Raw genomic sequence first — 27875 nt, 5'->3', positions numbered from 1 at the left:
TAAGAAATTAATTTTGCGTATTATATATTAGGAAAAAGTTAAACATTATTCGGATTTAACCATATTAACTATAATTTCTTAAACTCTGTAAAAATCAAACTAGATATATTATTATTAATTAAATATTAAAGCGTACAACTAATTAAAATATTGATTTACATCTTTCTAAATTATAAAAAAAAAAATTTAAGGATATATTTATTTCTTCATATAAAAATAGGTTTGTTTATATTTTTACATGGATAAGAATAAATAATTAATATTATTCTAATGATACATATTTACTTATATGATATACCCCTATATGTCATTTTCAATAAATAACCAAATGGGGTTGATAATAAGTGATATTAAACAGGGCTGCATTATATAATTAATAATACTTTTAAAAAGGAAAGTGATATAATAATTTGACTTAAACGGAAAAAAGAAATTAAGTCTGTGTTTATAGGACAGAGAAAGTACTAAAAAAAAATCAATAATAATTATATTTTAACCATATTAATCATATTTTTTTAATCTATATAAATATAAACTTCGTCTATTTTTATACTATAAAGAGAGTAACGCCAATTCATTTCCTTTTTAAAATTAGGGCACATAAAGTTAAATTTTCTTTTCTTTTGCTCATTTATATTGTAAATTAAGCAAAAAATTTGGGCTAAGGATCAAGGCCACCTCTAACACTCTTCCTCTTAGTCCTTGCATTTCAATTGATATTACATACTTGTTTTTATTAATATTTAGTAAATTATCAATTTATCATCAAAATTTATGTTCGTGGTACTATTTATTCTTAAACCTTACATTTAAAGATTATTATTTTTGTTATTAAATATCCTATAATATTATATTATTAGTTTTTTATATATAATATTATATTATTATTATTTAGTCTATCATATTTGTTCTTTTTATTAGCAATTATTTGTTTAAGTACACGTTTTGAAAGTAAAGACCGAATAGTTTAATACAAGTAAATTTTAAAAATAATTAGTGATTTTGTAAAATAGAGGGAAAAATAATTATTTTTGTCGCTTTTAGGGACTAAATGGTAATTCTCGTAAAAAGAAACCCAACAGTTTTCAAATTAATCATTTAAATGTAACCAGAAAAAAATTAATCATTTAAAGACAAAAACAGTAACACTCACTCAGTCACTCGGACACTCTCTCTGCTCTGTAGAACACCTTACTTGCCTCATTTCTCTCTCTTACTTTTCGTGTTTAGCCTTTGCCACGCTTTCTTTGAAAAAGGAACACAAGAAACAAAACCCTAATAAAGAGAAGCAAGCAATAATCAACAATGCTGCTTTCATTATTGTCTTCGAAACGTTTCTTTTTCTACCTTGGCTAGATCTACTTAACTGTCTACTCTCTGTACGAGAATTTTTTTTTTTTTTTTTTTTTTTTTTTTTGTTTCAGCCCTTTTCCCTGAATAAATTGTTGTTCTTTTTTGTTTTTGTTTTTAGCTTTTTGAATTTTCTCTTTCTTAAGTCATTTCACACACTACTGCTTGTACTTAGATGATTGAGGGAAAGTTTGGATTCTTGCTAAACAACCTGCATTATGTGCCAGATTCAAGTACGATCTTCGAAATCCAAGAATTAATGCTGTGGGTTTGAGAGCTCTGTTAATTTCTGCGTTTTTGAGATTGTAAGTAGTTATTTAGTTGTCTATTTTTGAATTACACTCTGTTTTTGGTGGTTGAGGTCAGTGGTGTGGAAGATAACATAAAGTTTTAAATTGGGACCCTTTCTTTTTGGTTTACATTGTTTTAATATTAGTGTTAGAGATTGGAAATGACTACTTAACTAAAAGTAATAGCGGTCGTAGTAGTAGTTGCATTGCGTGAAATTTGGAGGTTTCTGGTACTTTTCTTGTTTCTGAACTTTCTCATCAACCCGGTTGACATTTTCTTTGCTTCATTCGCAGAAAGTCTAGCAATTTTTTTTGTATCAAAGGGTCTTTTTTTTTTTTTACTGTTAATATACTTGTTATTTCAACTAACAAAAGCTTGTTTTTGTTTTCTGTTATTTTTTTATTTCTCTTTTGGGGCAATAATTGAATTAGATTTGCTGAGTTGTTGTCTTAATTAAGGATCAATTCACTTAATTCATTGTAACTTTCTAGTTTTTCTTATCTGATAATTGATGCATAGAAAAGAAAAGAAAATGAAACTTTCAATTTTCTTGTTTTGTGGTTGCTGAATCAGGCAACTCGTGCTTGATTTTCAAGCACAAGTTCATTGACTTACAATGGAGGAGCCATTACTGCCATCTGCTGAAGAGCCAGTAGATAAGGTCCAAAGTTCAGAGAAACTGTCCTCTGCTGGTTCAGTGGAAAGCACAAAAAAGGTTATAAAAACTACAAAGCCTACAATATCAGCAACCTCGAAACTCTTAGCGCCAACTGGTTCTATTAGAAAGAGAACTGAATCCAAAAGCAGTTCAGAATCAAGTTCAAATGTGACCAAACCAACTGCACCTGCTTCTTCCCGTAGTTTGAATTCAGTTCCAGTTGCTAGAAGAAATAGCACTGGAGGTGTGCCTGAGAAGTCATCTGCTGCAAAAAGGCAGAGTAATGTGGCTATTGTTGCTGGCAAAAAAATTGGTACTGCATCTGACCCAGTAAGGCGATCTCTTCCAGAGCTCAGAAGAAGTTCCTTGCCTTCAGTTGCTGCAAAACCTGTGACCCGAACTGTTGCTTCAGACGTTAGGAAGTCACTTCCTGCATCACCTCTGGATAAGAGTTTGAGGTCATCAACTGGGTCTGATGTCAGTAGGTCAGAAACTGTCAAGAAAGCTTCAGTTAAGCCAGCATTGCCAGCCTCTTCATCCTCAAAAAGAGTGGCTTCTACTTCACTGGACAGTACCAGCAGTAGTGTGAGTAGGAAGACAGTTTCGAAGGTTTCTTCACCATCAGCTCCCTCACCTTCAGTTTCCAGTGGATTGAGAACTGGGTCTTTGTCAAAGTCTCTTGACAGGAGTTCTAATTTGTCTGGGCAGAGGAAATTGGGAACTCCTAAAAGCCGAGAGTCTAGGTTCATTGTTCTTCCACAGGTGGAGATTAAGGCTAACGATGATGTGGTAAGCATGCTATTGTTTTAATCTTTGAATTCTATTTGTTATTTATAATATCTTTATTTTGGATGTAAGTTATCCAAGGAATGCTTCTGAAATGTTCATTGCAGTCATCTTGTTCCTCCCAATAGAGTTCTGAAATTGAACCATGTGACTTGTCAGGCTGTTCTTTATGTTTTCTTTTGAATTGCTTCTTTTCCATTATGTTTGCTTTTATTTTTATTTATTTTTTATAATCATTTTAGTACTGAAAAATCTTCTTAGGTTATTGCTTCAAATCATTCATTTCAGTGTATTGCAATTCCAAGTTTTTGTTTTCCTTGGTGATAGATGGGATATTTGTACTTATGATAAATCAACTATATTAATCAAATTTCTGTCTCCCCATCTGTAAATCTTGAATGCTGCCCTACTCTACGCTGAAAGAGGAATTTATTAAAGACATATGTCCTAACAATTTCTTACTGTTTGTTGCTGTTTAAGGAATATTTTCTTAAAGTCTTCTTTGTTGGTACTTCATAAATCTTTTGTTATCTTGAGAATTGACAGTCATCTTGAGCTAGAGACTAAAAACAGAAACTAGAGATTGTTAAAAGTTGACTTGGCAAACATCTTGAATGGAAAAATCATTAATCAATTTTCTCCTTCTGGGTTGGATGTTGTAATGTCAAGACAAGTTTAATGAGAAAAAGAAGAGAATTGACAACAAAGGGACCTGTAGAATCATAACATCTAAAAAACTAATAGCCATAGTTATGATTTTTGGATATTGAATCTGATTTGGAGGTTCATCATATATGAAAAGTTATGTTCCATACAGCAACATGATATGCAGAACACTAAAGTACTGCATGCCTATACTGTGCTTTTCAAAGTCTCAAATACACCTGGACCAACCTTGCCAGTTTCTCATTTCTTTTGCCTCCACTTTTGTCTTTTCTGAGCCTTCTATCTCTCCTCATGAGTGCTTTCTTATTGGACCAGAGATTGGATCTTAGGGGTCACAGAGTTAGCAATCTCACTGCTAGTGGGCTGAACTTGTCACCGACTTTAGAGGTAAACATATCTTATGTGATGCTTAAGTGCTTATATATGCTAAACTAGGTAATGAATTATATTTTTTTTTGTCTAATGGTTCCTTACTGATACTCCTGTTTGACAGTTTGTCTATCTGAGAGACAACCTTTTATCCACATTGGAAGGAATTGAAATATTGAAGCGGGTTAAGGTTTGTTCGCCATGCTAAATAATGTTTCCATTATCATTGTCACTCTCGGCAATCTTTCACAAATTAGCAAAGTGTCAAGTGTCTAAATCCCATGCAGTAGGCATATGCTTTATGTTCAGATTTTTGCTTGCAAACGTTTTAGAAATTCATCATCCATATTGTCTTTTCCAGGTCCTTGACTTGAGCTTCAATGAGTTTAAGGGGCCTGGGTTTGAACCTCTTGAGAATTGCAAGGCTCTGCAGGTTTGCTTTACATGTATATTAATCTATTAAGTTCCTCGATATTAGAAACATGCTGTAGCTTGTAATCTTCTATGTAATGAGGTGCTGAAAAGCCTGAAATATTTGTCACTTCCAGCAACTTTATCTTGCTGGTAACCAAATCACGTCACTTATCAGCCTTCCTCAGCTTCCTAACCTGGAGGTAAGTCTTTTTAAGTGGTTTCTGCCTTTGCTGATCAATTATTTTAATCAATAGTTTATCATAACTTCTAAGTGTGCTCTAAATGATTAAGCTTTTATATTTTTGTCTAGTTTCTCTCTGTCGCTCAAAATAAATTGAAGTCGCTTTCAATGGCAAGTCAACCACGGCTGCAGGTCTTTTTATTGTGCTTGTATAGGCTGCTTCATTGAGTTAGGATTAAATTAGCATCTTCATATTTTTTATTTACCATCACCACACCATCTTTCCTTTGCAGGTTTTAGCTGCCAGCAAAAATAAAATAACAACTCTTAAGGGTTTCCCATATCTGCCTGTCCTTGAGGTTAGTTCTATATATTGTGATTCTGCTCTTTTGGATCTGTTATACATTGACTGGTCACTGAACTAGTCTTCTCTTTTCACGCTTTCTGATGTTGACTATAATCAACACAGTGGCTTGTAATACGGCACAAAATGTTTGTCACATTGACCCAAATAATTGTTAGAGTTTGCAAAATTAGTACAGTTGAGTTTGTCTTCTTCTGGCAAAGACACATGATAATGTAGTTAACCACTCGAAATAATCTCACGCTACAATTTGGAAATTATGATGGAAATAGCGGTGTAGCTATTTATGAGTTTGAGTTGAGGTATTTTGATGTGTGAACAAATGTTGTACGGTCTGGATTGTCTTTGTGATCCTAACTTTGCCATTATGGTTTCTGTGTTAATTTGACAACATGCTAAATTCTAATTCCTCGCCTTCAAGTGGTAATTAAGTGCGAGTATGATAATAAGCATTAATGCATATTCATAGGGTATGGCTTTTAGTGCCTAGTGAAGGGTGTAACGATTTGGAAAGTGAAGGAAACTGGTAAAATATATCGTTTTGCATTCAACTATGCATATATATGTGTGTGTATGTGTGTTTATTTTTATATTTTTAAAATATGAATTTATAAGGAATATGATCTGATATCAGTATTTATTGTGCTTGCTGCAGCATTTACGAGTGGAAGAGAATCCTATACTTAAGATGCCCCATTTAGAAGCAGCATCAATTTTGCTTGTTGGTCCTACTCTGAAAAAGTTTAATGATAGAGGTATTATGCAGTCATTTCTTTAAAATAACATTTCACTTTGAGCTTTTGGTCCTTCGGCACCATATTGCGTACTGTATTAGTTGCTCATATATGAACATTCTTGTTTAATTTCTTATTTATTGATTTATTGATATTCTCCACTTTGTAAATTAGGCACTCACTTTGTGAGGTTTCTTTCTCAAAAATATTTCTATAATTTTCTTTGCTGTTTGTTAATGGTGGAAATTTGATAGATCTCTCCCGAGAAGAGGTGGCACTAGCAAAGCGTTATCCAGCTCGCACAGCCTTGTGCATCAGAGATGGTTGGGAGTTTTGTCGTCCTGAGAATGCTGCAGGTGTGTTCTTAGGAAAATGCACTTCCAGCATGCCTGGTTTGAAAACTACACTGATTAACAATTAGTTGTAGCATCTGCAATGCTTATTAACGTTGTGACTGCCCCTGGACCAGTAACCACTGCATATAAATGGTTTATATGAAAATGTTGTATTCTACTTATTAGTGCTTAATTCTTTGGGAAGATAAGGTCGTACTATTCATATGTGCTGTATAATGTACCAGACTGCTTATTGTCATTAGCTGTTGAACATGATGTTTAGTCAAACCACAGTAACCAAAACAGTAGGAACTGTTTGAACAAGAGCAACAATATAAAGTATTTGAACAAGGTGTTGCCTTTATATTGTTAATCGAGTATGAACCTACTACTACACATTTACATGTATTCCCTTCCATATGCGCATATAGTAAGTCGCTAGTGAAACTTGCTTTTTAGCCACCATGCCAAGCCATAACCTAGCGCTCTAGCATCAGTTTTATTGCCACTAACCCACCAACATCACATGTGAAGTGTAACCAAAAAATTTTTGGTTTGAGTTGTAACACTTTGATTGCGTTTTGTAGGTTTATAGGCTAATGATTTATGTTCTATCAGACTCAGTACAGCACAGAGTCCCTGAGTTCATGGCATCTTGAGGATTTTCAACAAGTTTATCATGCCATTGATTTGTTGAATAAGATGAAACAAATACATGTTATTATTTTTTAATCAAGTCAATAATGCTTTGAAAGATATTAGAGTATTACGAGTCGTAAGCACTTGTGGTTACTGATTTACTAATTCTCTGTTATATTCTATCTGATTTTCAATTTGTTTAACAATCGGAGGCTAGAAATGAAATATAATGATGCAAATGTGCATTCTGTTTGGTGGGAGTCTACTTCTCCCATCTACTTTTTCATGTTCAATGTTCCCATGGTTCATATTGGACTTGGATACTTCTCTTTTAGCGTGGAGATGGATTCCAAATTATCAGTAGCATATTGTTCAAGTTGGGATTATGGAATGAAGCATTAAGTCTTCCAATATGTATGGCACTTACAGATTCTATATGAGAGTTCTGAACTTAATACATTGTTTGTTGAACAGAGTCAACTTTATGCTTCCTTTTCGAGCAATGGAAAGATCATTTCCCTCCAGGCTATTTGCTCAAGGATGCCTCTATAGATCAACCTTTTGAAGAAGATGCTTGCTGCTGCCACTTCAATTTTGTGCAGGACAGCACTCTGAGTGTTGATTCACTACTGGTCTTACGATATCAATGGTTTATAGGGGAGAGGACACTTTCACATTTTGTTGCTATTCCTGATGCCACAGGAGAGGTAAATGATTCATGCAGAGATATTGGTTATATTGAACTTTGGAGTAGACATTAATGCAGCCCTTTTATCTTAATACCATGTTGATAGCACTATATGATGGTCAGGTATACTGGCCAAAGCATGAAGACATTGATAAATTTCTAAAAGTGGAATGTACTCCCATGCTGGGAGAGAAAGAATATCCTGCAATTTTTGCCATATCTTCACCTATTTCACGAGGTGTGTTTTTCTTTCATATTCTTATGAATTTTTTGGTTTCATTTAGATGATTTTCTTGTTAATCCATCTTTTAATCTTGTTAAGGATTAGTTGTAAATAGAGTTCTATTAGGAGTTAGATTCTTAATTAGTTTATGATTTGTATTCCTAAATAGCTAGGTAGCATAGGAATTCCTTATATATAGACCTATGTAATCGATTGATGAGATAAAAGACATACAATTACAATATATTCTCTCAACATGGTATCAGAGCCTTCCATTCAAAAAAAAAAAAGAAAAAAGAGAGAGACGTGCAACCAAGTGAGTTGCATTGTGTTCTTGGCCTTCAGTGGTGTGCTCTGTTTGCCAGAGTTTCCTTTGCTGCATTTCTGAATATCTGTGCTACTGAGCTTCCTCTTTGAGGCATTGATTATGGAAGCTTGAAACAGCCCTGTGAGTTGTTTTCTGGTTCAGTGAGATTTGTTTCGACAACCTATGTGTGTTGTATTAATTCTCCTGCTACTATTTGGTTTGGGATTCTATATTGCTATAATGAAGTGGGTACAGTTGCTGAGTATGGTATTGTGCTTTGCTGAAAGTAGTAGTTTGTAACAAGTTGAGCATGATTAACATCTATGCTCCAACTTGAGGGGGAGTGTTAAGGATCAGTTGTAAATAGAGTTCTATTGAAGCTTGAAACAGCCCTGTGAGTTGTTTTCTGGTTCAGTGAGATTTGTTTCGACAACCTATGTGTGTTGTCTTAATTCTGCTGCTACTATTTGGTTTGGGATTCTATATTGCTATAATGAAGTGGGTACAGTTGCTGAGTATGGTATTGTGCTTTGCTGAAAGTAGTAGTTTGTAACAAGTTGAGCATGATTAACATCTATGCTCCAACTTGAGGGGGAGTGTTAAGGATTAGTTGTAAATAGAGTTCTATTAGGAGTTAGATTCCTAATTAGTTTATGATTTGTATTCCTAAATAGCTAGGTAGCATAGGAATTCCTTATATATAGACCTATGTAATTGATTGATGAGATACAAGACATACAATTACAATATATTCTCTCAACAAATCTAAAATGTTCTTATTACTTTTAGCTGGTCAATAATTTGAATTTTTTTGTTATCCATCAACATTGAGGTAGCATGGCATATTTTGCTACAATAAAAGATGCATAAAACTTAAATATTATAGACAGAGACATACATTCAGAGACTTGGGATTGTAGGTTCAACTGTTATTAAGTGGGCTGTGAAATATGACTGAATTTTCTTCAAGTGTCCACAATTTTTAATTATCCAAGTTGGACCATATTGTGTTCTACATTGCTTTTCCATTTGTGAAGGGAGTGGCATTCCAAAAGTTGTAAACCTTGAAGTGCATGGGGATTTAGTGGAAGGAAATATCATCAAAGGCTATGCCAAGGTCGCATGGTGTGGTGGAACTCCAGGAAAAGGTGTTGCCAGGTGAGATGCCATTTTAAATGTTGTAGCATAGATTCACCCATGTGGTTGTGCAGATGTGCATGTGTTGTCTTCCAAGTGTAAAAAATGCAATTTACCTTTATTTTTCCTATTTTCAAGTTGGTTGAGGAGAAGATGGAACAGTAGTCCAGTGGTTGTTGCTGGTGCAGAAGATGAGGAGTATCTGCTAATTTTGGATGACATTAACTCGAGTTTGGTTTTCATGTATACACCAGTCACGGAGGAAGGTGCCAAAGGGGAACCTCAGTATAAATATACTGATTTTGTTAAAGCAGGTTTGTTGGCGGAGTGAAGATTTCCTCTTGTTCTTGACATTTTATTTTCTGTTTTTTATTTGCTTTCCTCCAATTTACCTTTCTTGTTCTAAATTATTTCTCTTTTACTTATTTGCAAAAGGAAAGATTTTAGCTTGTTATTATTATTATTTTAGACAATTTTCCTTGCTAATATGCTCAATCACTGTGAAATGAGGTAGAGTCTTAATGAAATGGCCCCCAAGCTCCCTCCACTATAAATTTTCTCTCAGTTTTATTTTTTTTATTTTTTATTTTTTTTTGTTAAATGCATATATATGTGTGTGTGTATGTTCTACACACATTTTTTGCCTTGATAAAAGAAGAATTGCATTGAATAAAGGAGAAACTGGGTATGAAGGGAGGAAAATATTTCTGCCCAAATGGGGGAAAATGACTAGAAAAGTTATTAAAACAAGAGTGATCTCTGGTCTTGTTGTGTGTCATATAGTCCTTGTAACATACTGTAAACAGGGATGTATTTGTTTAAGTTAGCTACCCACATAATTAAGAAGGTAATACTGTCATATGCTTTTCACCAGCACCTAAAACTGATGAAATAAATTTACAGGACAACAGTAAAAGGAAAATTCAAATAAAGAAAATACAAATTGCTATTGTTCTTGATTGCAGTTTGTATCTGTTGTTCACAACAATTAAATTTTCACAAACTTATACTTAGGCAAATGTATATGCCCAAAACCCTGTGATGTCCAAAGTTAGGAGCAACTGTGCTAAAATCCACTTGCTTAGCTTCCATTTTGGAACACAACTGTGTAGAAAACATGCCTTTGGTGATATTCCAACATATTAAAAATAAAAATGTTGCTCCACTTTGAAGAAGCTAAGCAGTTTTAGTCTACCTTAAATGGAAGGGGACCTTGCCTGGTGCATTAGAATGTTGAATGGAGGTAAATGAGTCATCTTATGGAACAAAAATAATGATGATCACTCTCATTTTCAGCTTGCATATTTGCAACATGGGAAATCCTGTAACCTGTACTTTTAACGCAAAGATAGTAGTTTTAGATCTCTATATATTCATGTGTGTGTATATATAAAAGAACTCTGTTCCTTTTGTTAGTGGCACTTGGATTGTGAAGATTTCTTGCAGTTTCTGTATTATAATTTAATTTGCCAATGGTGATAGCTTATCTGCATACACAATATTAGTGAAATCTTACATTCCTTCATGGTGGAGAATTGCGCTATGTCAAGTTAACAAAGAGTTTTATTTGTTGTGATTTACGACTCTGGTTTGTACAACCTTTTATTTTATTCTAGGTTCAAGATTTGAGCTTCTTTGTTGCTTTCTTTCAGCAAGTTTAGGATCAATTCAAGCTTTGCATTTGTAAGTAGTTTGTGGGAAATGTCTCACTTTGTCAAAAACTAAATCTAAAAAAATGCAGCTTTTTATAAAATGAATATGATAAATTTTCTTCTCTCATATTGCATGAACAATTTGATGTAGATTTTATGTGAAATCTTTTGGCTTCAATGGTAATGTTTAGACTTAGTTCACATTTAATAGAAAAGAGATGATGCTTATGCTCTTCTTCTTTCTTTTACCAATCAGGATAGACATTTCATAGCTATAAATTCAGTTCATTATTTCAATTTTTTTGAACCTAACAGTATGGTATTGGATGCTAAGAGGTCATGTTTCATGGTGGCAGCTCCTCCATCTGTGAGTAATGTTGAAATCATTGGAGATTTTGTCGAAGATAATATCATAAAAGGAGTTGGGGAGTACTTTGGTGGTAAAGAAGGTCCCAGCAAGTTTGAGTGGTTACGTGAGAATAAGGAAACTGGGTTAGTGTGCTCATTTATTTCATGCTCTAATATGCGTGTATTTGGAAAAAGAAATAGACCAACTTGTTCTGTTATGATATTTCTTTAACTCATTCTCTTTAATCATTTGAAGTTAAATCTTCTCTCGCTTTGATGCATATATGATTTTATGGTCGAGGTTTTAAGCTTCTTTGCTGTCTTTTAATCTCGTGTGTCATTTTGCTCATTTCTGCATATGTATGCAATTTTAATTGTCACATTCTTTATATCCAATTATAATCTTGTTGGCTTCTTTGGCAGAGATTTTCTATTGGTATCAACAGGTACATCTGAGTATACACTGACCAAAGAAGATGTGGGACGACGCATAGCTTTTGTTTATATACCCATTAATTTTGAAGGTAATTCCATTATTTTATTTCCTTTGTGGAAATGTAACATTCTTTCTTATTATCTGGCTTTCTCATGGATCATCTTTTGAATTGTAATATATTCCCTGGCATGCTTTGCAGGGCAGGAAGGGGAATCTGTATCAACGGTGTCTCCTGCGGTGAAGCAAGGTAAATGATGATGCTTAGGGTCCATTTTGTTTAGAGGACAGAGGATCAATGGAATGGTTATTCTTCATTTTTGGTGGAATTTGTATTATACAAATTTCTGAAATATCTATTCTGCATAATACTATTACACATTCATTCCAACCAAAGTTGAGATTGTGGAATGACGATTCCAAATGTAAATTTGAACAAAAGTTAAAGATAACGAGTCAACATGGAATCCTATTCTATTTACAAGCTCTTCCATGAAGCAAACAAAACTGTAGGGGATATCATTTTATGATTTTGAAAAAATAATGGTCTTTCCATTTTCATACCTTACTAGAGAAACATTTTATGAAGCAAATCAGTATATCAAAGCATTAAAAAGACCAATGTTATTAATTAATTTATTTGAATTATTAAATCTGATTATGGGAAGAAAAAATAGATATAGTTATGTTAAAAAATTGAAAAAAAAAAAATTAGCATGAGCTAGAAGTTTAGAGAAAGAACAATGTTGTATAAAAAAATGCAATATAGTGTGTATATACGTAGCCCCCAAATGAATTGGCCCATTTTTGGCATTTATATCCTCCAACTTACAGTTGGTGCCTTACTGCCAGGTTTTAGTCATAGCCAATGCATTTTTTCCCCATTTTTGGGGATTACTTCATTGTCTTCAAAGCTTTTGGGATATATGAATTGCATTGGCTCAGACTCGGACCTGGTAGTAAGGCACCAATTGTAAGTTGAGGGCTATAAATGCTGTAATTGGGCCAATTTTTTCCAGGGAAAACACAAAAAACTTTTTAAAACAATTCTCCGAGGCATATTGTAAATTTGAGAAATGAGGAAAAGTAATTTCTAATTTTCCATTTGGAGTTATTTTTCCAACCGAGGAAAAAAAAAAAAAATTTGGTTCCCAGTTTTCTCGGAATGATTTTCTGAAAAGTGGCCTTCGCTTTCCACAACTAAACAAGACCTCAACCTCCCTTCTGTCTGGTTTATATTAACAGTGCTGTTTCCACATTCACACAATTGCATCTATTACTTGTGTTTCTAGAAATCCATCCGAGCATACTCTTTATCCTGCACTAAGCCTGTGTACAGGTTGTTTACTGTTTCTTCATTGCCAATATTTGTTGCGTTAAATAATGGTTGGGTTTGGTGGATTTTCTAGACAATGCTCTCTTTATGCAATTCTTGATTATGAAATTACCATGCAAATTAACTCGCTGATATAGAAGTGTTTGCATCGCTATACTAGCATCTATCATGATGATGTGTATTAAGGAATTTTTTACCTTCTCTCTCTTTGCAATCACCTTGTGCTTCCATCATGTTGCTTACCATTATTAACTTCCTCTTCAAATGCTGGCCTTGTATTTGCTCAAATTCCAGCTCCTCCAAAGGTAACAAATGTTAAGATCGTTGGTGATATAAGGGAAAACAATAAGGTTACTGTAACTGGTATAGTTACTGGAGGAGCTGAAGGTTCTAGTAGAGTTCAGTGGTTTAAAACGAGTTCCTCAATATTGGATGGTGAAAATGGCCTTGAAGCTGTCAGTGCATCCAAAATTGCAAAGGTGGGTAATGTTTTGCTAAGCAAATCCAAGCAAGATCATGAATCATCATTTGGCTTTTAAGTATGCTTGAGACAGATTCTTAATTGAGCTATCATCTTTGTTTAGGCATTCCGGATACCACTAGGTGCAGTTGGCTATTACATAGTTGCAAAATATACTCCTATGACTCCAGATGGTGAATCTGGTGAACCAGTATATGTTATATCAGAAAAAGCAGTGGAAAGTAAGTATATCGTTTTCCCTTGCCTTATTATATAGGAAGTTTTTTCTTCTAGTTAGTTTTAATTTAGTTTTGTTTCCTTTCCTTTCAGCTCTTCCCCCAAGCCTAAATTTCTTATCGATTACTGGTGATTACGCCGAAGGTGGAATGCTGACAGCATCATATGGCTATATAGGGGGTCATGAAGGAAAAAGTGTGTATAATTGGTACCTTCATGAGGTATTACTCCCAAGATATTCTGTGCGTTACATGCTAAATTGTACCATTCTGGACTTTTGTTTTTGTCATATTAGATTTATTGCATGGAATTATTCTATGACATTTATATATTTCCTTCACCCCAACCAGCCCATACCAGTGTGCTTAATCGACACACTTATTTGGTATAGTAAACTTTCAATAATAGTTGAATGAAGATAGATTTAGCGGATGTCACTCTTCGTAATTGGATCATTGAGGTTATACCTGTAAAGGAAACAAGTGTGGCAGTCTTGCTTTTCTCTCATGTTATCTTATTTTCACTTTATTTGTAAATTCAACCACTTAAGTGGTAAAAGAAGATGATTTTTGTGATGACACTTGGAAGGATATTTTCATTTAAAATCCTGGTAAGTAACCTAGTGATGTTAAGACCTTGGTGAGAATTCTTTTACCTGTTGCAGTCTTGATAGCAATTGAAGTTCATTCTTACTTAATGTTGCATACAAGTTAATGCAAGTTCATTTAACTTTATTCATATTGAACTACTGGTCTTCATTAGTCAGGTGCTCTTGTAAATTTTACAATTAGGTTTTTCCTATTCAGGAAAATTATCTTCATGTGATATTACTATATATGCTTTACTATCTTAGCTATGTAAGAGTTCCCCCCTCACTTTGTAGTGGGTTTTGGTGCCTACATAAAGTGCCTGAACTGGAAGTGCCATAACGGAACTTGGGCTATTGCTGATTGAACACATAAACTGAGAAATTAATCTTCTGTGTTTTTCTAGAGTTGATTCTAAATAACTCGAATACTTGGTAGCTTACATTTAGGAAAAATGATAGTGTAAGTTCATCATATCGTTTGGATCTTATTCTCATGGAATATGAAAATGTTAGGTTACATAAGACTTCTTGAAAGCTGATGCAATAATTATGTTCTTCCTGTCTGATTATGTTGCCAAGTTGCTGTTTAACTGTTGAAGGTTGCCTTTTTTTCCTTTTCCAGCTTCTTGTTTTACATGTCTCATTTGCGTCTTCTTAAAACATTAAAGTACAAATATCAATGAAGAAGGAAAAACAAATGCAGAAGGTTTTATATGATTAAATAGCAAATGCCAATGCTTTATGTGATTCAGTCAATTAACATACTTCTGTGAGTGAAGGTGATAATTCTTTTATTTCCCAAATGGGCCAAATCAATTATTATCAGCTTTAACATATATGAGCTCATTTTCAGATAGATATATATCTATCTCAACAATTAATCATATCAATTTGAAAAATATAAAATATGATTCACTTTTCCAACGTGAAAATATATGATTAACTCTTCCAACGCTGAATCCATTTCCCCAACATGCCTTATGATCTTTCTTGCAATGTGAAATTCGATCACTTTTTTTTTTTTAATCTCTAGTTGAATGTTTTTATGTTAATATTTAGTTGTCCAATGAATAACTAGTTTTTGTTTTTGTTGTGGTTATATACTTGGGAATATGCATAAGTTGAATTTCATGCTTGCTTCTCATTTTTTCATTTGTTACTTCAAAATGAACTTCACATAGTTAGATCTGTTATCATATTAAACTCTCATTTCTATATTGACGATTCTTTTTCGTTATAGGTATCTTGAAAGGTCTAATATATGTGGCCAATGTACTTTAGTTGCGATATCTTTCCATAGTTCTACTTAGCTTTATGTAGCTTTTTATTTAGAAAGATGTCACATGGCTTCAGTTTTAAGGTTGAAGGTTCTAAACTTTGATAGTATGATCTGGGACCTAATGATCTTCTCTTCCTGTACGTTTGGTATTTGAAGAATGCATAATCAACTCAAACGTCGTTTGAAATTTTCAGGCTGAAACAGACTCTGGTACTTTGATACCTGAGGGTTCAGGTGTCCTCCAGTACCGTGTTACCAGGAAGGCAATTGGTAAATTCGTGTCCTTTCAGTGTGTACCTGTGCGTGATGATGGGATTTTAGGTGAGCCAAGGACTTGCATGGGACAGGAACGAGTTCGACCTGGTAACTTTCTCATCTCAATTTTCGGAATTAATATCTTTCTCTTTTTGTAGGTCAGTGTGCAATTGAGTATTAAAAATGACATTTTGTGATTCCATGGATAAAAGTAGTGAAGTACTTGTCAGTAATTTACACTGTTATGATCATTAACTGAAATTGCTAGCTGATGTGTGCGTCATTAAGTAGTATTTTGAATTTGAATTTATATAATTCCACATCCACGGTTGATGTCATGTTCCAAAAGAATATAACATAGGTATGCAATGCATTCAACTATAACTGAATGTTTTACCAGTCAAATCATAACATGAAAAATTTGTTAACTGGAAATGTTATCCTAGTGCTGTTATCTGCATTCCCCTAAGAAATTTGCATTTAACAATAGATAAGTGGAACAAAAGGACAAAAACGTATTGTTAAATACACATCCAACACCTGTGATTTAGGATCCATTATGCAATGTGTGATGTGGCTGGCATTTTATAACGGAACCCAAAATCTCTTGATAATTTAGATTCTAGTTTAAGATGCAAAAACATGTGGTATTGAATTAATTGCACATTTAATATTTAACTATCGGTTTCTTGGTAATTTGGTAATGGAATATATGTATCACAGACAATCAGCAAGCTTTCTTTATGTTTTCACTTTATAGCGTAGTTCAAATAAATGAATACACCAGTTAAAATGTGATGATAGTTTTAAACGAGTTGTCATGGAATATGCTTCTATGTTGGTGCTTTTTTTATCTGTTACATAACAAATTCAAATTCATTTGTTACGCCAACTGGTTTTTGATGATTAGGAAGTCCAAGGTTGCTGTCTATGCAAATAGTTGGAAATGCTGTTGAGGGAACTACACTTAGTATTGACAAAAAGTATTGGGGAGGTGAAGAAGGAGATTCAGTTTTCCGTTGGTTTCGGGTACTTTAACTATGCATAATTAAAGCTTGAGATGCACTCATCTTGTGAAGGACTGAACAATTTAAATATTACAGTGCCTAGCCCAGCCCAGCAGGCTATACAAAGCATAAGAAAACAAATGTTTCTATTTCTCTGCTTTGCCTATTATTTTATTTTAATCTCTCTCTCCCTCCTCCCCTTCCCCTCTTAGGCACATACTCCTATATGTTAAAGTTGATCATTAGCTGCTGTGATTTGATTCATGAACGTATTGTCATGCAGACTGGTTCTGATGGCTCTCAATGTGAAATTCGTGGTGCTACTGCAGAGTCGTACATACTTTCAATTGATGATATTGGATTCTTTATTTCGGTTTCATGTGAACCTGTCAGAAGCGATTGGGCTCGTGGTCCTATTGTTGTTTCTGAACAGTTTGGACCTATTATAGCTGGTATAGAGTTGATTTCTAATAATTTGCTCTCTCTATCTCTGAAATGTTTTAGACAGTGAAAACCTTGTTAACAGTGAAAATCTCATTATGTACATGATGGTGCTGAAACTATGTTGAAAATCTTATATCATTGCAGGCCCTCCAACTTGTCAGTCTTTAGAGTTTTTGGGGTCGATGATGGAAGGACAGCGCTTGAGCTTCGTTGCTTCTTATAGTGGAGGGTGAGCCATATTTTACAATTTTTCGTATGTAGAATCTTCCGGGCATATTGTTATAACTCATGATACTGAAGCCGCTCTTTTGATTCAGGGAGATAGGAAACTGTTTCCATGAATGGTTTAGAGTGAGAAGTGATGGTGTTAGGGAGAAACTAAGTGCAGATGGTAAGGCTTTTTTTGGTTATATAAGGTATGTTCTTCTGTCCATGTCTTTTGCGAATTAGGTTTAACTGGTTAAATTATTTGCTCAGAATTTCTGGATTTAAGTTTAGAGGATGTTGGAACATGCATTGAACTTGTTTATACTCCAATGCGGAAAGATGGTGCCAAGGGAAATCCTAGAAGCATAAAATCCAATGTGATTGCTCCAGGTGGGTTCTATACCATGGATGAACATATATGCGTGCAGATTAAGACTTGCTATTATGTTTGACCTTATTCTTAATAATGTCTATTGAGAGTTGAGACCCGTGATAATATATCTTTTGGACTTTGCCTCTCCATTAGGCTAGAAGCTTATCTTTGAACCTATTTATTTGATAAACTTGCTTTGTGATAATCATGTTTGCTTGATAATCTAATTGTGTAAAATGACAGGTTTTGTAACTCTCAGAAGGAACATGCTTGTAAACTCTCTAAATTAGTACTGCAAGTCTACTTTGGAATACGTGTGGACATTAAGGGGTTTGGTCGGTTGAGGATATTATGAAAATCAAACAATTCACTACTTGTTGAGTATTGATAGCTAAAGTCGCTAATTTATAACTTATAAAATGAATTAATGCAAGATCCTTTGGAACACCTTTGTTACCATGTTAGTTAACCAGGTGATCTTAAGGTTTCGAGGAATAGGCCAATAATATATGTCAGGCTAATTTCTTTGTAATCTTATGCTACAAAGCCAGCTATAGCATTGTGTTTGCTGAAGATATGGTTCACTGGTTATTTCCCAAAATACTCTATTATTGGATTTCAAAGTGTTGTCTGCTGGAAGTCTGGAGATTTTAGCATCCGATTCTTATTTATTTCAGTAGCCGTTATTTGCTTGGATGGAAGTTTTATGTTTTTATTTTCCACGAGACTCAAATATCTTGATGGATATTATTTTATCATGGATTTTTTCTATTTTTTTCATATTTTCCATTGAACCTTTTGGTGCTTGAAGTGAATCATATTCATAACTTTTACTATTTTGGTTGTTGAGATGTTTAATAGTATATTTGTTTTATAACATAGTTATTACACTAATGCTCCTATTCTGTTCTGTGTTTATATTTTTAAATAGCGGATCCTGTGGCATTAGAACTTGTAATTTCTTATTGCCGTGAGGATGAGGAAGTGGTGCCACAAAAAACGTACTTTGGTGGACGGGAAGGTGATGGGGAGTATATTTGGTACAGAACAAAGAATAAGCTACAAGGAGCTGCATTGATGAATTTACGTGATAGCTATGATGATGTTCTCATATGCAGCAAAACATTGTGAGTTATGGGAAACATTGTGAGTTATGGGATTTAAAATTTCAAAATATTTCTCTCCAGTTTAACATATATCTCCTGAAAATATGTGCTTTTGTGGCAGGTCATATACTCCATCACTTGAAGATGTGGGTTCTTACTTGGCCTTATATTGGCTGCCTACTCGTGCAGATGGCAAATGTGGAAAACCATTAGTTGCAATTTCCAACTCTCCAGTTGACCCAGGTGATATTAGTTCTTATGAATTTCCAACATCCATGTTTTTCTTGGTGCAATAATAAAAGTATATATATTTTTTTTTTGACTAAAGGGTCATGATTTGTGTAATTTTAGTGTGAAGAAAATATTCTCTATATCCTTTTTTCATCAATAGGGACACATATATATACATATACAGGTTACTATAAACCTATTAGGAATCAAACTCCTATTAGAACTATATTTACAACTAATCCTTAACACTCCCCCTCAAGTTGGAGCATAGATGTTAATTATGCCCAATTTGTTACAAAGATAGTTAACCCGAGGTCCATTTAAAGCTTTATAAAGATATCTTCTAACTGTTTACTTGTTTTAACGTGCCCTGTAGAGATAACACCCTGTTGTATCTTTTCACGAATGAAATAATAATCAATCTCGATATGTTTTGTTTGTTTATGGAATACTGGATTTGATGCAATGTGAAGAGCAGTTTGATTATCACACCGTAACTTTGCAGGCAAGGATGACTTGAAGCCAATTTCCTCTAACAATTGACGAATCCAAATTATTTCACAAGCAGATTGTGCCATATCTCGATATTCTGATTCAGCACTCGACCGTGAGACTACATTTTGTTTCTTGCTTCTCCACGATATCAAGTTTCCACCCACAAAGACACAATATCCTGAAGTTGATCTTCTATCAACCTTCGAACCTGCCCGATCCGCATCTGAAAAACACTCAATGTTCAAATGCCCATGACTCCCGCAAAGGAGGCCACGACCTGGATTACCTTTCAAGTAGCACAAAGTTTGTCCTAAAGCTTCCCAATAGATAACAGGAGGAGAAGACATAAACTGGCTTAACACGCTCATAGATTAAGTAATATCTGGACGTGTTACCGTAAGATAACTCAGTTTGCCCACCAATCTTCTATACATCTTCGGATCATCAAATAGTTCACCACCAATTGAAAGTTGCAAATTGGGAGTCATTGGAGCACTGCATGGCTTGGCACCCAACTTTCCCGTTTCCTTCAGTACGTCAAGGACATACTTCCTTTGAGATAAGAAGATGTCTCTCTTACACCTAGACACTTCAATACCCAAAAAATACTTCAACAATCCTAAGTCTTTTGTCTGGAACTGAGTCTGGAGGAATGATTTGAGTGATGTAATGCTCGCTGAATCACTCCCTGTAATAACAATGTCATCAACATAAACCACAAGTAGAATGAAACCAGTCTTAGTACTTCTGAAAAATACAGAATGATCAAAAGTACTCTTCTGCATGCCAAATTGGTGTACCACATTGCAAAATCTACCAAACCAAGCTTGCGGACTCTGTTTTAGGCCATAAAGAGATTTTCGAAGTTTACACACTTTACCCGACTCCCCCTGAGCAACAAAGCCTGGTGGTTGCTCCATGTAAACTTCCTCCTGAAGATCCCCATGAAGAAAGGCATTCTTAACATTCAGCTGATGTAAAGGCCAGTCAAAAGTAGCTGCTAAAGAAATAAACAAACGAACAGAAGACAATTTGGCTACAGGAGAAAAAGTATCAGAGTAATCAAGGTCATAAACCTGAGAATAGACCTTTGCAACTAATTGAGCCTTGAGACGAGCAACAGATCCATCAGGATTCATTTTAATTGTGAAAACCCATTCACAACCTGTAGATTTAATGTGGGAAAATATTTTTCTATATATGATTCATCAATAGGGACACATATATATACACATACAAGATACTATAAACCTATTTAGAATCTAACTCCTAATAGAGTTCTATTTACAACTAATCCTTAACACTCCCCCTCAAGTTGGAGCATAGATATTAATCATGCCTAACTTGTTACAAAGATAGTCAACCCGGGGTCCGTTTAAAGCTTTTGTAAAGATATCCCCTAACTGTTCACTTGTTTTAACGTGTCCTGTAGAGATAACACCTTGTTGTATCTTTTCACGAATGAAATGACAATTAATCTCGATATGTTTTGTTCGTTCATGGAATACTGGATTTGATGCAATGTGAAGAGCAGCTTGATTATCACACCATAACTTTGCAGGCAAGGATGACTTGAAGCCAATTTCCTCTAACAACTGACGAATCCAAATTAATTCACAAGCAGATTGTGCCATAGCTCGATATTCTGATTTAGCACTCGATCGTGAGACTACATTTTGTTTCTTGCTCCTCCATGATATCAAGTTTCCACCTACAAAGACACAATATCCTGAAGTTGATCTTCTATCAACCTTCGAACCTGCCCAATCCGCATCTGAAAAACATTCAATGTTCAAATGCCTATGATTACTGTAAAGCAGGCCACGACATGGATTACCTTTCAAATAGCACAAAATCTGTCCTAAAGCTTCCCAATGGATAACAGTAGGAGAAGACATAAACTGGCTCAAGACGCTCACAGAGTAAGCAATATCTGGACGTGTTACGGTAAGATAATTCAATTTGCCCACTAACCTTCTATACATCTCAGGATCATCAAATAGCTCACCACCAATTGAAAGTTGCATATTTGGAGTCATTGGAGCACTGCATGGCTTGGCACCCAACTTTCCAGTTTCCTTCAGTAAGTCAAGGACATACTTCCTTTGAGATAAGAAGATGCCTCTCTTACACCTAGATACTTCAATACCCAAAAAATACTTCAACAGTCCTAAGTCTTTTGTCTGGAACTGGGTCTGGAGAAATGATTTGAGTGATGTAATGCCGGCTGAATCACTCCCTGTAATAACAATGTCATCAACATAAACCACAAGTAGAATCAAACCAGTCTTAGTACTTCTGAAAAATACAGAATGATCAGAAGTACTCTTCTGCATGCCAAATTGATGTACCACATTGCAAAATCTACCAAACTGTTAAGGATTAGTTGTAAATAGAGTTCTATTAGGAGTTAGATTCCTAATTAGTTTATGATTTGTATTCCTAAATAGCTAGGTAGCATAGGAATTCCTTATATATAGACCTATGTAATCGATTGATGAGATACAAGAAATACAATTACAATATAATCTCTCAACATGGTATCAGAGCCTTCCACTCAAAAAAAAAAAAAAAAAAAAAAAAAAAAAGGAAATTTCCCAAAACTTCCCTTATGAGAAGCCACTGCCACCCTAGGATATTCTCCAGCCGCCAATCAGCGACTCCCGAGAATCCGGTCGCCGGATTCCAAGCGAATGGCCACCACTCGCCACCTCTTTCTTCCTGCTCTGGTTCACGCGCTGGCGCATGTCCAATGGTCTTTTTCACTCCAGTTCCTCTCTCCGACGTTGGCTTGAAGAGAGACGTGCAACCCAGTGAGTTGCATCGTCATTCTTGGGCTTATTCAATAGGTTTGTTTGCTGCGATTCTATTGCAGTTGTGTCGGGCAGTCCTCTGCTAATGTTGTTGCTTTAATTTGCTGAGGAAACATATTTTTCCTTTGCTGTGACAATTAGGTAATTTTCGGTGATTTTCTAGTGATTCCTTTTTGCATTAGGGTTTAGTATTGCACATTTGCTGCAGTTACAGGTATTCTGCTTTTGAACCTTCTCCTTTGTCAAGAGTAGTGCAACCCCAGTGAGTTGCATTGTGTTCTTGGCCTTCAGTGGTGTGCTCTGTTTGCCAGATTTTCCTTTGCTGCGTTTCTGAATATCTGCGCTACTGGGCTTCCTCTTTGAGGCATTGATTATGGAAGCTTGAAACAGCCCTGTGAGTTGTTTTCTGGTTCAGTGAGATTTGTTCCGACAACCTAAGTGTGTTGTCCTAATTCTGCTACTACTATTTGGTTTGGGATTCTATATTTGCTATAATGAAGTGGGTACAGTTGCTGAGTATGGTATTGTGCTTTGCTGAAAGTAGTAGTTTGTAACAAGTTAGAGCATGATTAATATCTATGCTCCAACTTGAGGGGGAGTGTTAAGGATTAGTTGTAAATAGAGTTCTATTAGGAGTTAGATTCCTAATTAGTTTATGATTTGTATTCCTAAATAGCTAGGTAGCATAGGAATTCCTTATATATAGACCTATGTAATCGATTGATGAGATACAAGAAATACAATTACAATATAATCTCTCAACACAAACCAAGCTCGAGGACTCTGTTTTAGGCCATAAAGAGATTTTTGAAGTTTACACACTTTACCCGACTCCCCCTGAGCAACAAAGCCTGGTGGTTGCTCCATGTAAACTTCCTCCTGAAGATCCCCATGAAGAAAGGCATTTTTAATGTCCAGCTGATGTAAAGGCCAGTCAAAAGTAGCTGCTAATGAAATAAATAAACGAACAGAAGACAATTTGGCAACAGGAGAAAAAGTATCAGAATAATCAAGGCCATAGATCTGAGAATAGCCCTTTGCAACTAATCGAGCCTTGAGACGAGCAACAGTCCCATCAGGATTCACTTTAACGGTGAAAACCCACTTACAACCAATAGCTTTCTTACCTGCCGGGAGAGGCACAAGATCCCAAGTACCATTAGTATCTAAGGCAGCCATCTCCTCTTTCATTGCTGCACACCAACCAGGATGAGACAAAGCTTGGACAACAGTTTTAGGAATAGAGACAGAGTTTAAGTTACTTACAAAACAACGAGATGAAGAAGAAAGATGATCATAACTAACAAAAGAGGAAATAGGGTAGGTACACTGGCGTTTACCTTTTCGAAGAGCAATGGGAAGGTCAAGGTCTGACTGGGGAGTGGATGGCACAGGCTCAGGTTGAGTGGAGAGAACCGGATCTTCTGTTGAAACGGAAGGTGGAGGAAGTGAGTCAAGAGTCCCTGGTCTCCTGGAATAAACATGTTCAAAACGAGGGCGTGTAGATGCTGGTGTAGGAGTGGGCATAAGAGCAGCAGACACTGGAGTAGGAGCAGGAGCAAGGTCAGGAATACGAGCAGGAGCAGGAGATTTATGAACTTGCTGGATAGCATAGACTAAAAGGTCATCATCCTCCCCCTCACTCTTATGTATAGAAGAAGGAAAAAATGGAGTATTCTCAAAAAATGTGACATCTGCAGAAATAAGATAACGGTCAAGATCGGGAGAGAAACAACGATACCCTTTTTGATGCCGAGAATACCCAAGGAAAACACAACGAAGGGACTTTGGATCTAATTTGGAAACCTGTGGACGAACATCACGAACAAAACAAGTACAACCAAAAATACGAGGTTCAATGGGGAATAAAAGTTTAGAAGGAAACAAGACATTATAAGGAATTGCACCATTAAGCACAGAAGAAGGCATGCGATTAATCAAAAAACATGCAGTAGAGACAGCATCAGCCCAAAAATGTTTAGGGACCTTCATTTGGAATAAAAGTGCCCTAGCAACCTCAAGAAGATGTCGATTCTTTCTTTCTACAACCCCATTTTGAGAAGGAGTATGAACACAAGACGTTTGATGGAGAATACCATTTTGTGACATATAAGATTGGAAGGAACTAGATAGGTATTCTTTAGCATTATCACTGTGCAATATGCGAATAGAAGTATTAAATTGAGTTTTAATTTCAGCACAAAAAGAACAAAAAATAGAGAATATCTCAGAACGAGTTTTCATTAAAAATAACCAAGTAACACGAGAATAATCATCCAGGAAAGTTACAAAATACCGAAAGCCAATTTTAGAAATAACAGGACATGGACCCCAAACATCAGAATGAACTAACTCAAAAGGGGATCAAACCCGTTTATTGACTCGAGGAACTAAAGGTAAACGATGATGTTTGGCAAATTGACAAGATTCACATTCTAAACTTGATAAAGACTGAAACTGCGGACACAACTTCTTTAAAGTAGACAATGATGGATGACCCAAACGACAATGAACCTCAAGAGGAGATAGAGCACCAGCACAAGCCAGAGATAATGAAACGTGTTCATCCAGAAGATAAAGGCCACTAGACTCACGTCCTCTACCAATAATCCGCTTCGTCAAAAGATCCTGAAACACACAATAAGTAGGATAAAATTTGACACAACAATTCAGCATACGAGTAATTTTGCTAACAGATAATAGATTAAACGAAAAACGAGGCAAACAAAAAACAGAAGACAATGGAAGAGATGGAATGGGATTGGCAGTGCCAATACACTTGACAGGAGATGTGGACCCATCAGCTAGAGTAACATGACGATTAAATTGTTTAGGTTCTTTTAATGAGGATAAGAGACTAGGGTTACCTGTCATGTGATCGGTGCAACCAGAATCAATGACCCACTCTGATGAGGTAGACATAAGACAGGAAGGAGGAGTACCTGAGTTGGCAGCAGCAGCAATTGAGGAATCAGTAGACTTAGAGGAACGGTATCTAGAGAGCTCAGCATACTCCGCAGCAGAAATTGTTACATTGTTGTCAGAAGAAGTAACTGCATAATCTTGATGTGCCATATTTACCCTTGGTGGCTTATTTATTAGTTTCTTGCAATACCGTTTAGTGTGACCAGGTTCATGACAATAATGACAGATAAGAATGCTTGTCTCCCGAGTGATTGGTCCATTACCACGGTTATTTCCTCCTCTTCCTCTGTTTCCTGGCTGTCTAGCTACTTGATTATGACTCACAAGGGCACTATTATCAGAACGGGAAGGTGTATGAGAACCTTCAGTACGTAGCAATCTAGCAAAAGTCTCCTGAAGAGAGGTAACATCACTGCCTGAAAGAACTTGTGATTTGGCAGTTTCAAAAACTGGAGCAAGACCTGCAAGAAAACTCATCACAGCCATTTGTTCTCGCTGCGTTTGTTGAACCTTAACATCGGGACTAAAAGGCAATAAAACATTAAGTTCCTCGTAAATCTTTTTAAATTCCATGAAATAAGCTGTAAGGGGCATATCTCGCTGGTCAGCCCGATAAAATCCTTTGCAGACCTCATACATACGAGACAGATTACCTTTTCCCGAATACAAGAATTCAAGATATTCCATTAATTCTTTAACTAACTCACAATGATTGATTAATCCAACTACTTCACTGTCAATAGAATTGCGAATCAGTAGGAATAACTTAGCATCTTCCTTGAGCCAACGTTGCCTAGTGTCATCAGTTGGTGGATCATCAATTAGATGATCATCTTTTTCAACACTTCGCAAATAAATTCGAATTGTCTTACTCCAATCTAAATAATTATTCATTGCTGGGATCAATTCAGTAATAGTAGTAGTAGAATCTGTAGTTGGAGGATCCATTATTAATAAAAACTAAATCCCCTACCAGCAACGCAGAAACAGACACCAAAAAAAATAGTCTTTCAATGCAAACAGGAGCGAAAGGTAACCTGAAACGCCAAATTGACAAAACTGAGTACGCCCCTACCAAAATGTCGCCGGATCGGAAAAACAACCACCTGAGTAGACTGCTGACAGAAAAACGAAGCCATAACACAATTTTCGATCGCCGGAAACAGCTGGACGCGCCGCCACGCGCCGGCGCGTGGTACTGTAGCAGAATCTTGTATCGGCGCGTGAGGCCCACGCGTAGGGAATCCGGTGACCGGATTCTGGGGAAAGACCGATCGGCAGCTGGAGCAACTCCTGGAGTGGGCGGTGAGACAAAAAAGTGACCCTAGAACAGTCACCAACACTGACAGCCACCACCTGCAGGAAATCCGGTGACCGGATTTTGAGGGAACGCTGGAATTTTCTATGCAAACGGCAAAAAATCAAGTTTAAAGAGCCACAGGCTCTGATACCATGTAGATTTAATGTGGGAAAATATTTTTCTATATATGATTCATCAATAGGGACACATATATATACACATACAAGATACTATAAACCTATTTAGAATCTAACTCCTAATAGAGTTCTATTTACAACTCCTAATAGAGTTCTATTTACAACTAATCCTTAACACAACCAATAGCTTTCTTACCTGCCGGGAGAGGCACAAGATCCCAAGTACCATTAGTATCTAAGGCAGCCATCTCCTCTTTCATTGCTGCACTCCAACCAGGATGGGACAAAGCTTGGACAACAGTTTTAGGGGTAGAGACAGAGTCTATGTTCCTTACAAAATGACGAGATGAAGAAGAAAGACGATTATAACTAACAAAAGACGAAAGAGGATAGGTACACTTGTATTTACGTTTTTGAAGAGCAATGGGTAGGTCAAGGTCTGACTGAGGAGTGGATGGCACAGGCTCAGGTTGAGTGGAGGGAACTGGATCTTCTCTTGAAGCGGCAGGTGGGGGAAGCGAGTCTAGAGTTCCTGGTCTCCTGGAATCAAACTGTTCAAAACGGGGGCAGGCAGATGCTGATGCAGGAGGGGGGAATAGGAGCAGTAGACGTCGTAGCAGGAATAGTTGCAAGTTCAGAAATAGAAGCTGACGCGGAACCCAAAAGGAAATGAATTCCTAGAACCCCTAATCGAGTGGATCGGATCAAAGATTAAGATGAATCCCCCTCTATGGCACCCCATGTTTATAAAGAAACGGAAACACCAATAATCGAGTAAAGAACAAGATAAACGCCACAATGAGTTGTTAAGTTTACCTTAATTCTTGATGCAATTAGAGTATAGCAAATTCTCACAATCACTCTAATTAAGAAGAACATGCAAGAGTATGAACAATTCTGCCTTAGATTCAAATTATGCCAAAAATCCCGTTTTACATCTTAAGGAGGCTATTTATATGCCTCAAACAAACCTAACTCTAAAGAAGAGTATCTAACTAGGGCTGCCCTAAGGCCAAAACACATGGGCCTAACTAGTAGACACAAAATAGAATCATTTCTAGCCCAAAATAGACAACTTAATATTGGACAGATTGCATGCATCATAA

At 35.8% G+C, this 27875-nt stretch overlaps 2 protein-coding genes and 1 long non-coding RNA gene across 3 annotated transcripts in view; 2 read left to right on the top strand and 1 right to left on the bottom strand.

The window, feature by feature from the left end:
- The first annotated feature begins 1151 nt into the window (after positions 1–1151).
- The window catches only part of AIR9 (Outer arm dynein light chain 1 protein), a 38590-nt gene continuing 11866 nt past the window's right edge, over positions 1152–27875 (top strand). The window contains exons 1-29 of the mRNA XM_012220249.3: positions 1152–1379; positions 1578–1655; positions 2215–3088; positions 4067–4138; positions 4245–4310; positions 4482–4553; positions 4669–4734; positions 4845–4907; positions 5009–5074; positions 5735–5834; positions 6068–6169; positions 7262–7494; positions 7599–7713; positions 9043–9163; positions 9281–9456; positions 11151–11286; positions 11566–11666; positions 11778–11825; positions 13206–13390; positions 13496–13613; positions 13702–13829; positions 15671–15839; positions 16642–16760; positions 17022–17190; positions 17327–17411; positions 17500–17573; positions 17660–17779; positions 18694–18889; positions 18990–19111. Coding sequence (XP_012075639.1) covers positions 2258–3088; positions 4067–4138; positions 4245–4310; positions 4482–4553; positions 4669–4734; positions 4845–4907; positions 5009–5074; positions 5735–5834; positions 6068–6169; positions 7262–7494; positions 7599–7713; positions 9043–9163; positions 9281–9456; positions 11151–11286; positions 11566–11666; positions 11778–11825; positions 13206–13390; positions 13496–13613; positions 13702–13829; positions 15671–15839; positions 16642–16760; positions 17022–17190; positions 17327–17411; positions 17500–17573; positions 17660–17779; positions 18694–18889; positions 18990–19111 — 3853 coding nt within the window. The 5' untranslated portion in view covers positions 1152–1379; positions 1578–1655; positions 2215–2257. The remainder of the gene's footprint in view (positions 1380–1577; positions 1656–2214; positions 3089–4066; positions 4139–4244; positions 4311–4481; positions 4554–4668; positions 4735–4844; positions 4908–5008; positions 5075–5734; positions 5835–6067; positions 6170–7261; positions 7495–7598; positions 7714–9042; positions 9164–9280; positions 9457–11150; positions 11287–11565; positions 11667–11777; positions 11826–13205; positions 13391–13495; positions 13614–13701; positions 13830–15670; positions 15840–16641; positions 16761–17021; positions 17191–17326; positions 17412–17499; positions 17574–17659; positions 17780–18693; positions 18890–18989; positions 19112–27875) is intronic.
- On the top strand, positions 19119–23974 carry LOC149493066 (uncharacterized). Its single transcript, XR_016318444.1, has 2 exons — positions 19119–21516; positions 21585–23974. It is a non-coding gene; the product is annotated as an uncharacterized LOC149493066 (long non-coding RNA).
- LOC149493065 (uncharacterized) lies at positions 24772–26023 on the bottom strand. Its single transcript, XM_089715711.1, has one exon. It carries the CDS (start codon positions 26017–26019, stop codon positions 24772–24774), a length of 1248 nt encoding a protein of 415 aa, XP_089571837.1. The 5' UTR covers positions 26020–26023.

Source organism: Jatropha curcas, chromosome 10, assembly GCF_041381405.1.
Source record: "Jatropha curcas cultivar XTBG-Jc1 chromosome 10, XTBG_Jcur_1.0, whole genome shotgun sequence".
Lineage (NCBI taxonomy): Eukaryota > Viridiplantae > Streptophyta > Magnoliopsida > Malpighiales > Euphorbiaceae > Jatropha > Jatropha curcas.
The sequence above is the reverse complement of the archived record's forward strand: the minus strand, read 5'-3'. Positions and strand labels throughout refer to the sequence as shown.

What these genes read in the sequence shown, in the direction of transcription:
- LOC149493065 (XM_089715711.1), bottom strand. Translation starts at nt 26,019, where the DNA reads ATGGAATATCTTGAATTCTTGTATTCGGGAAAAGGTAATCTGTCTCGT.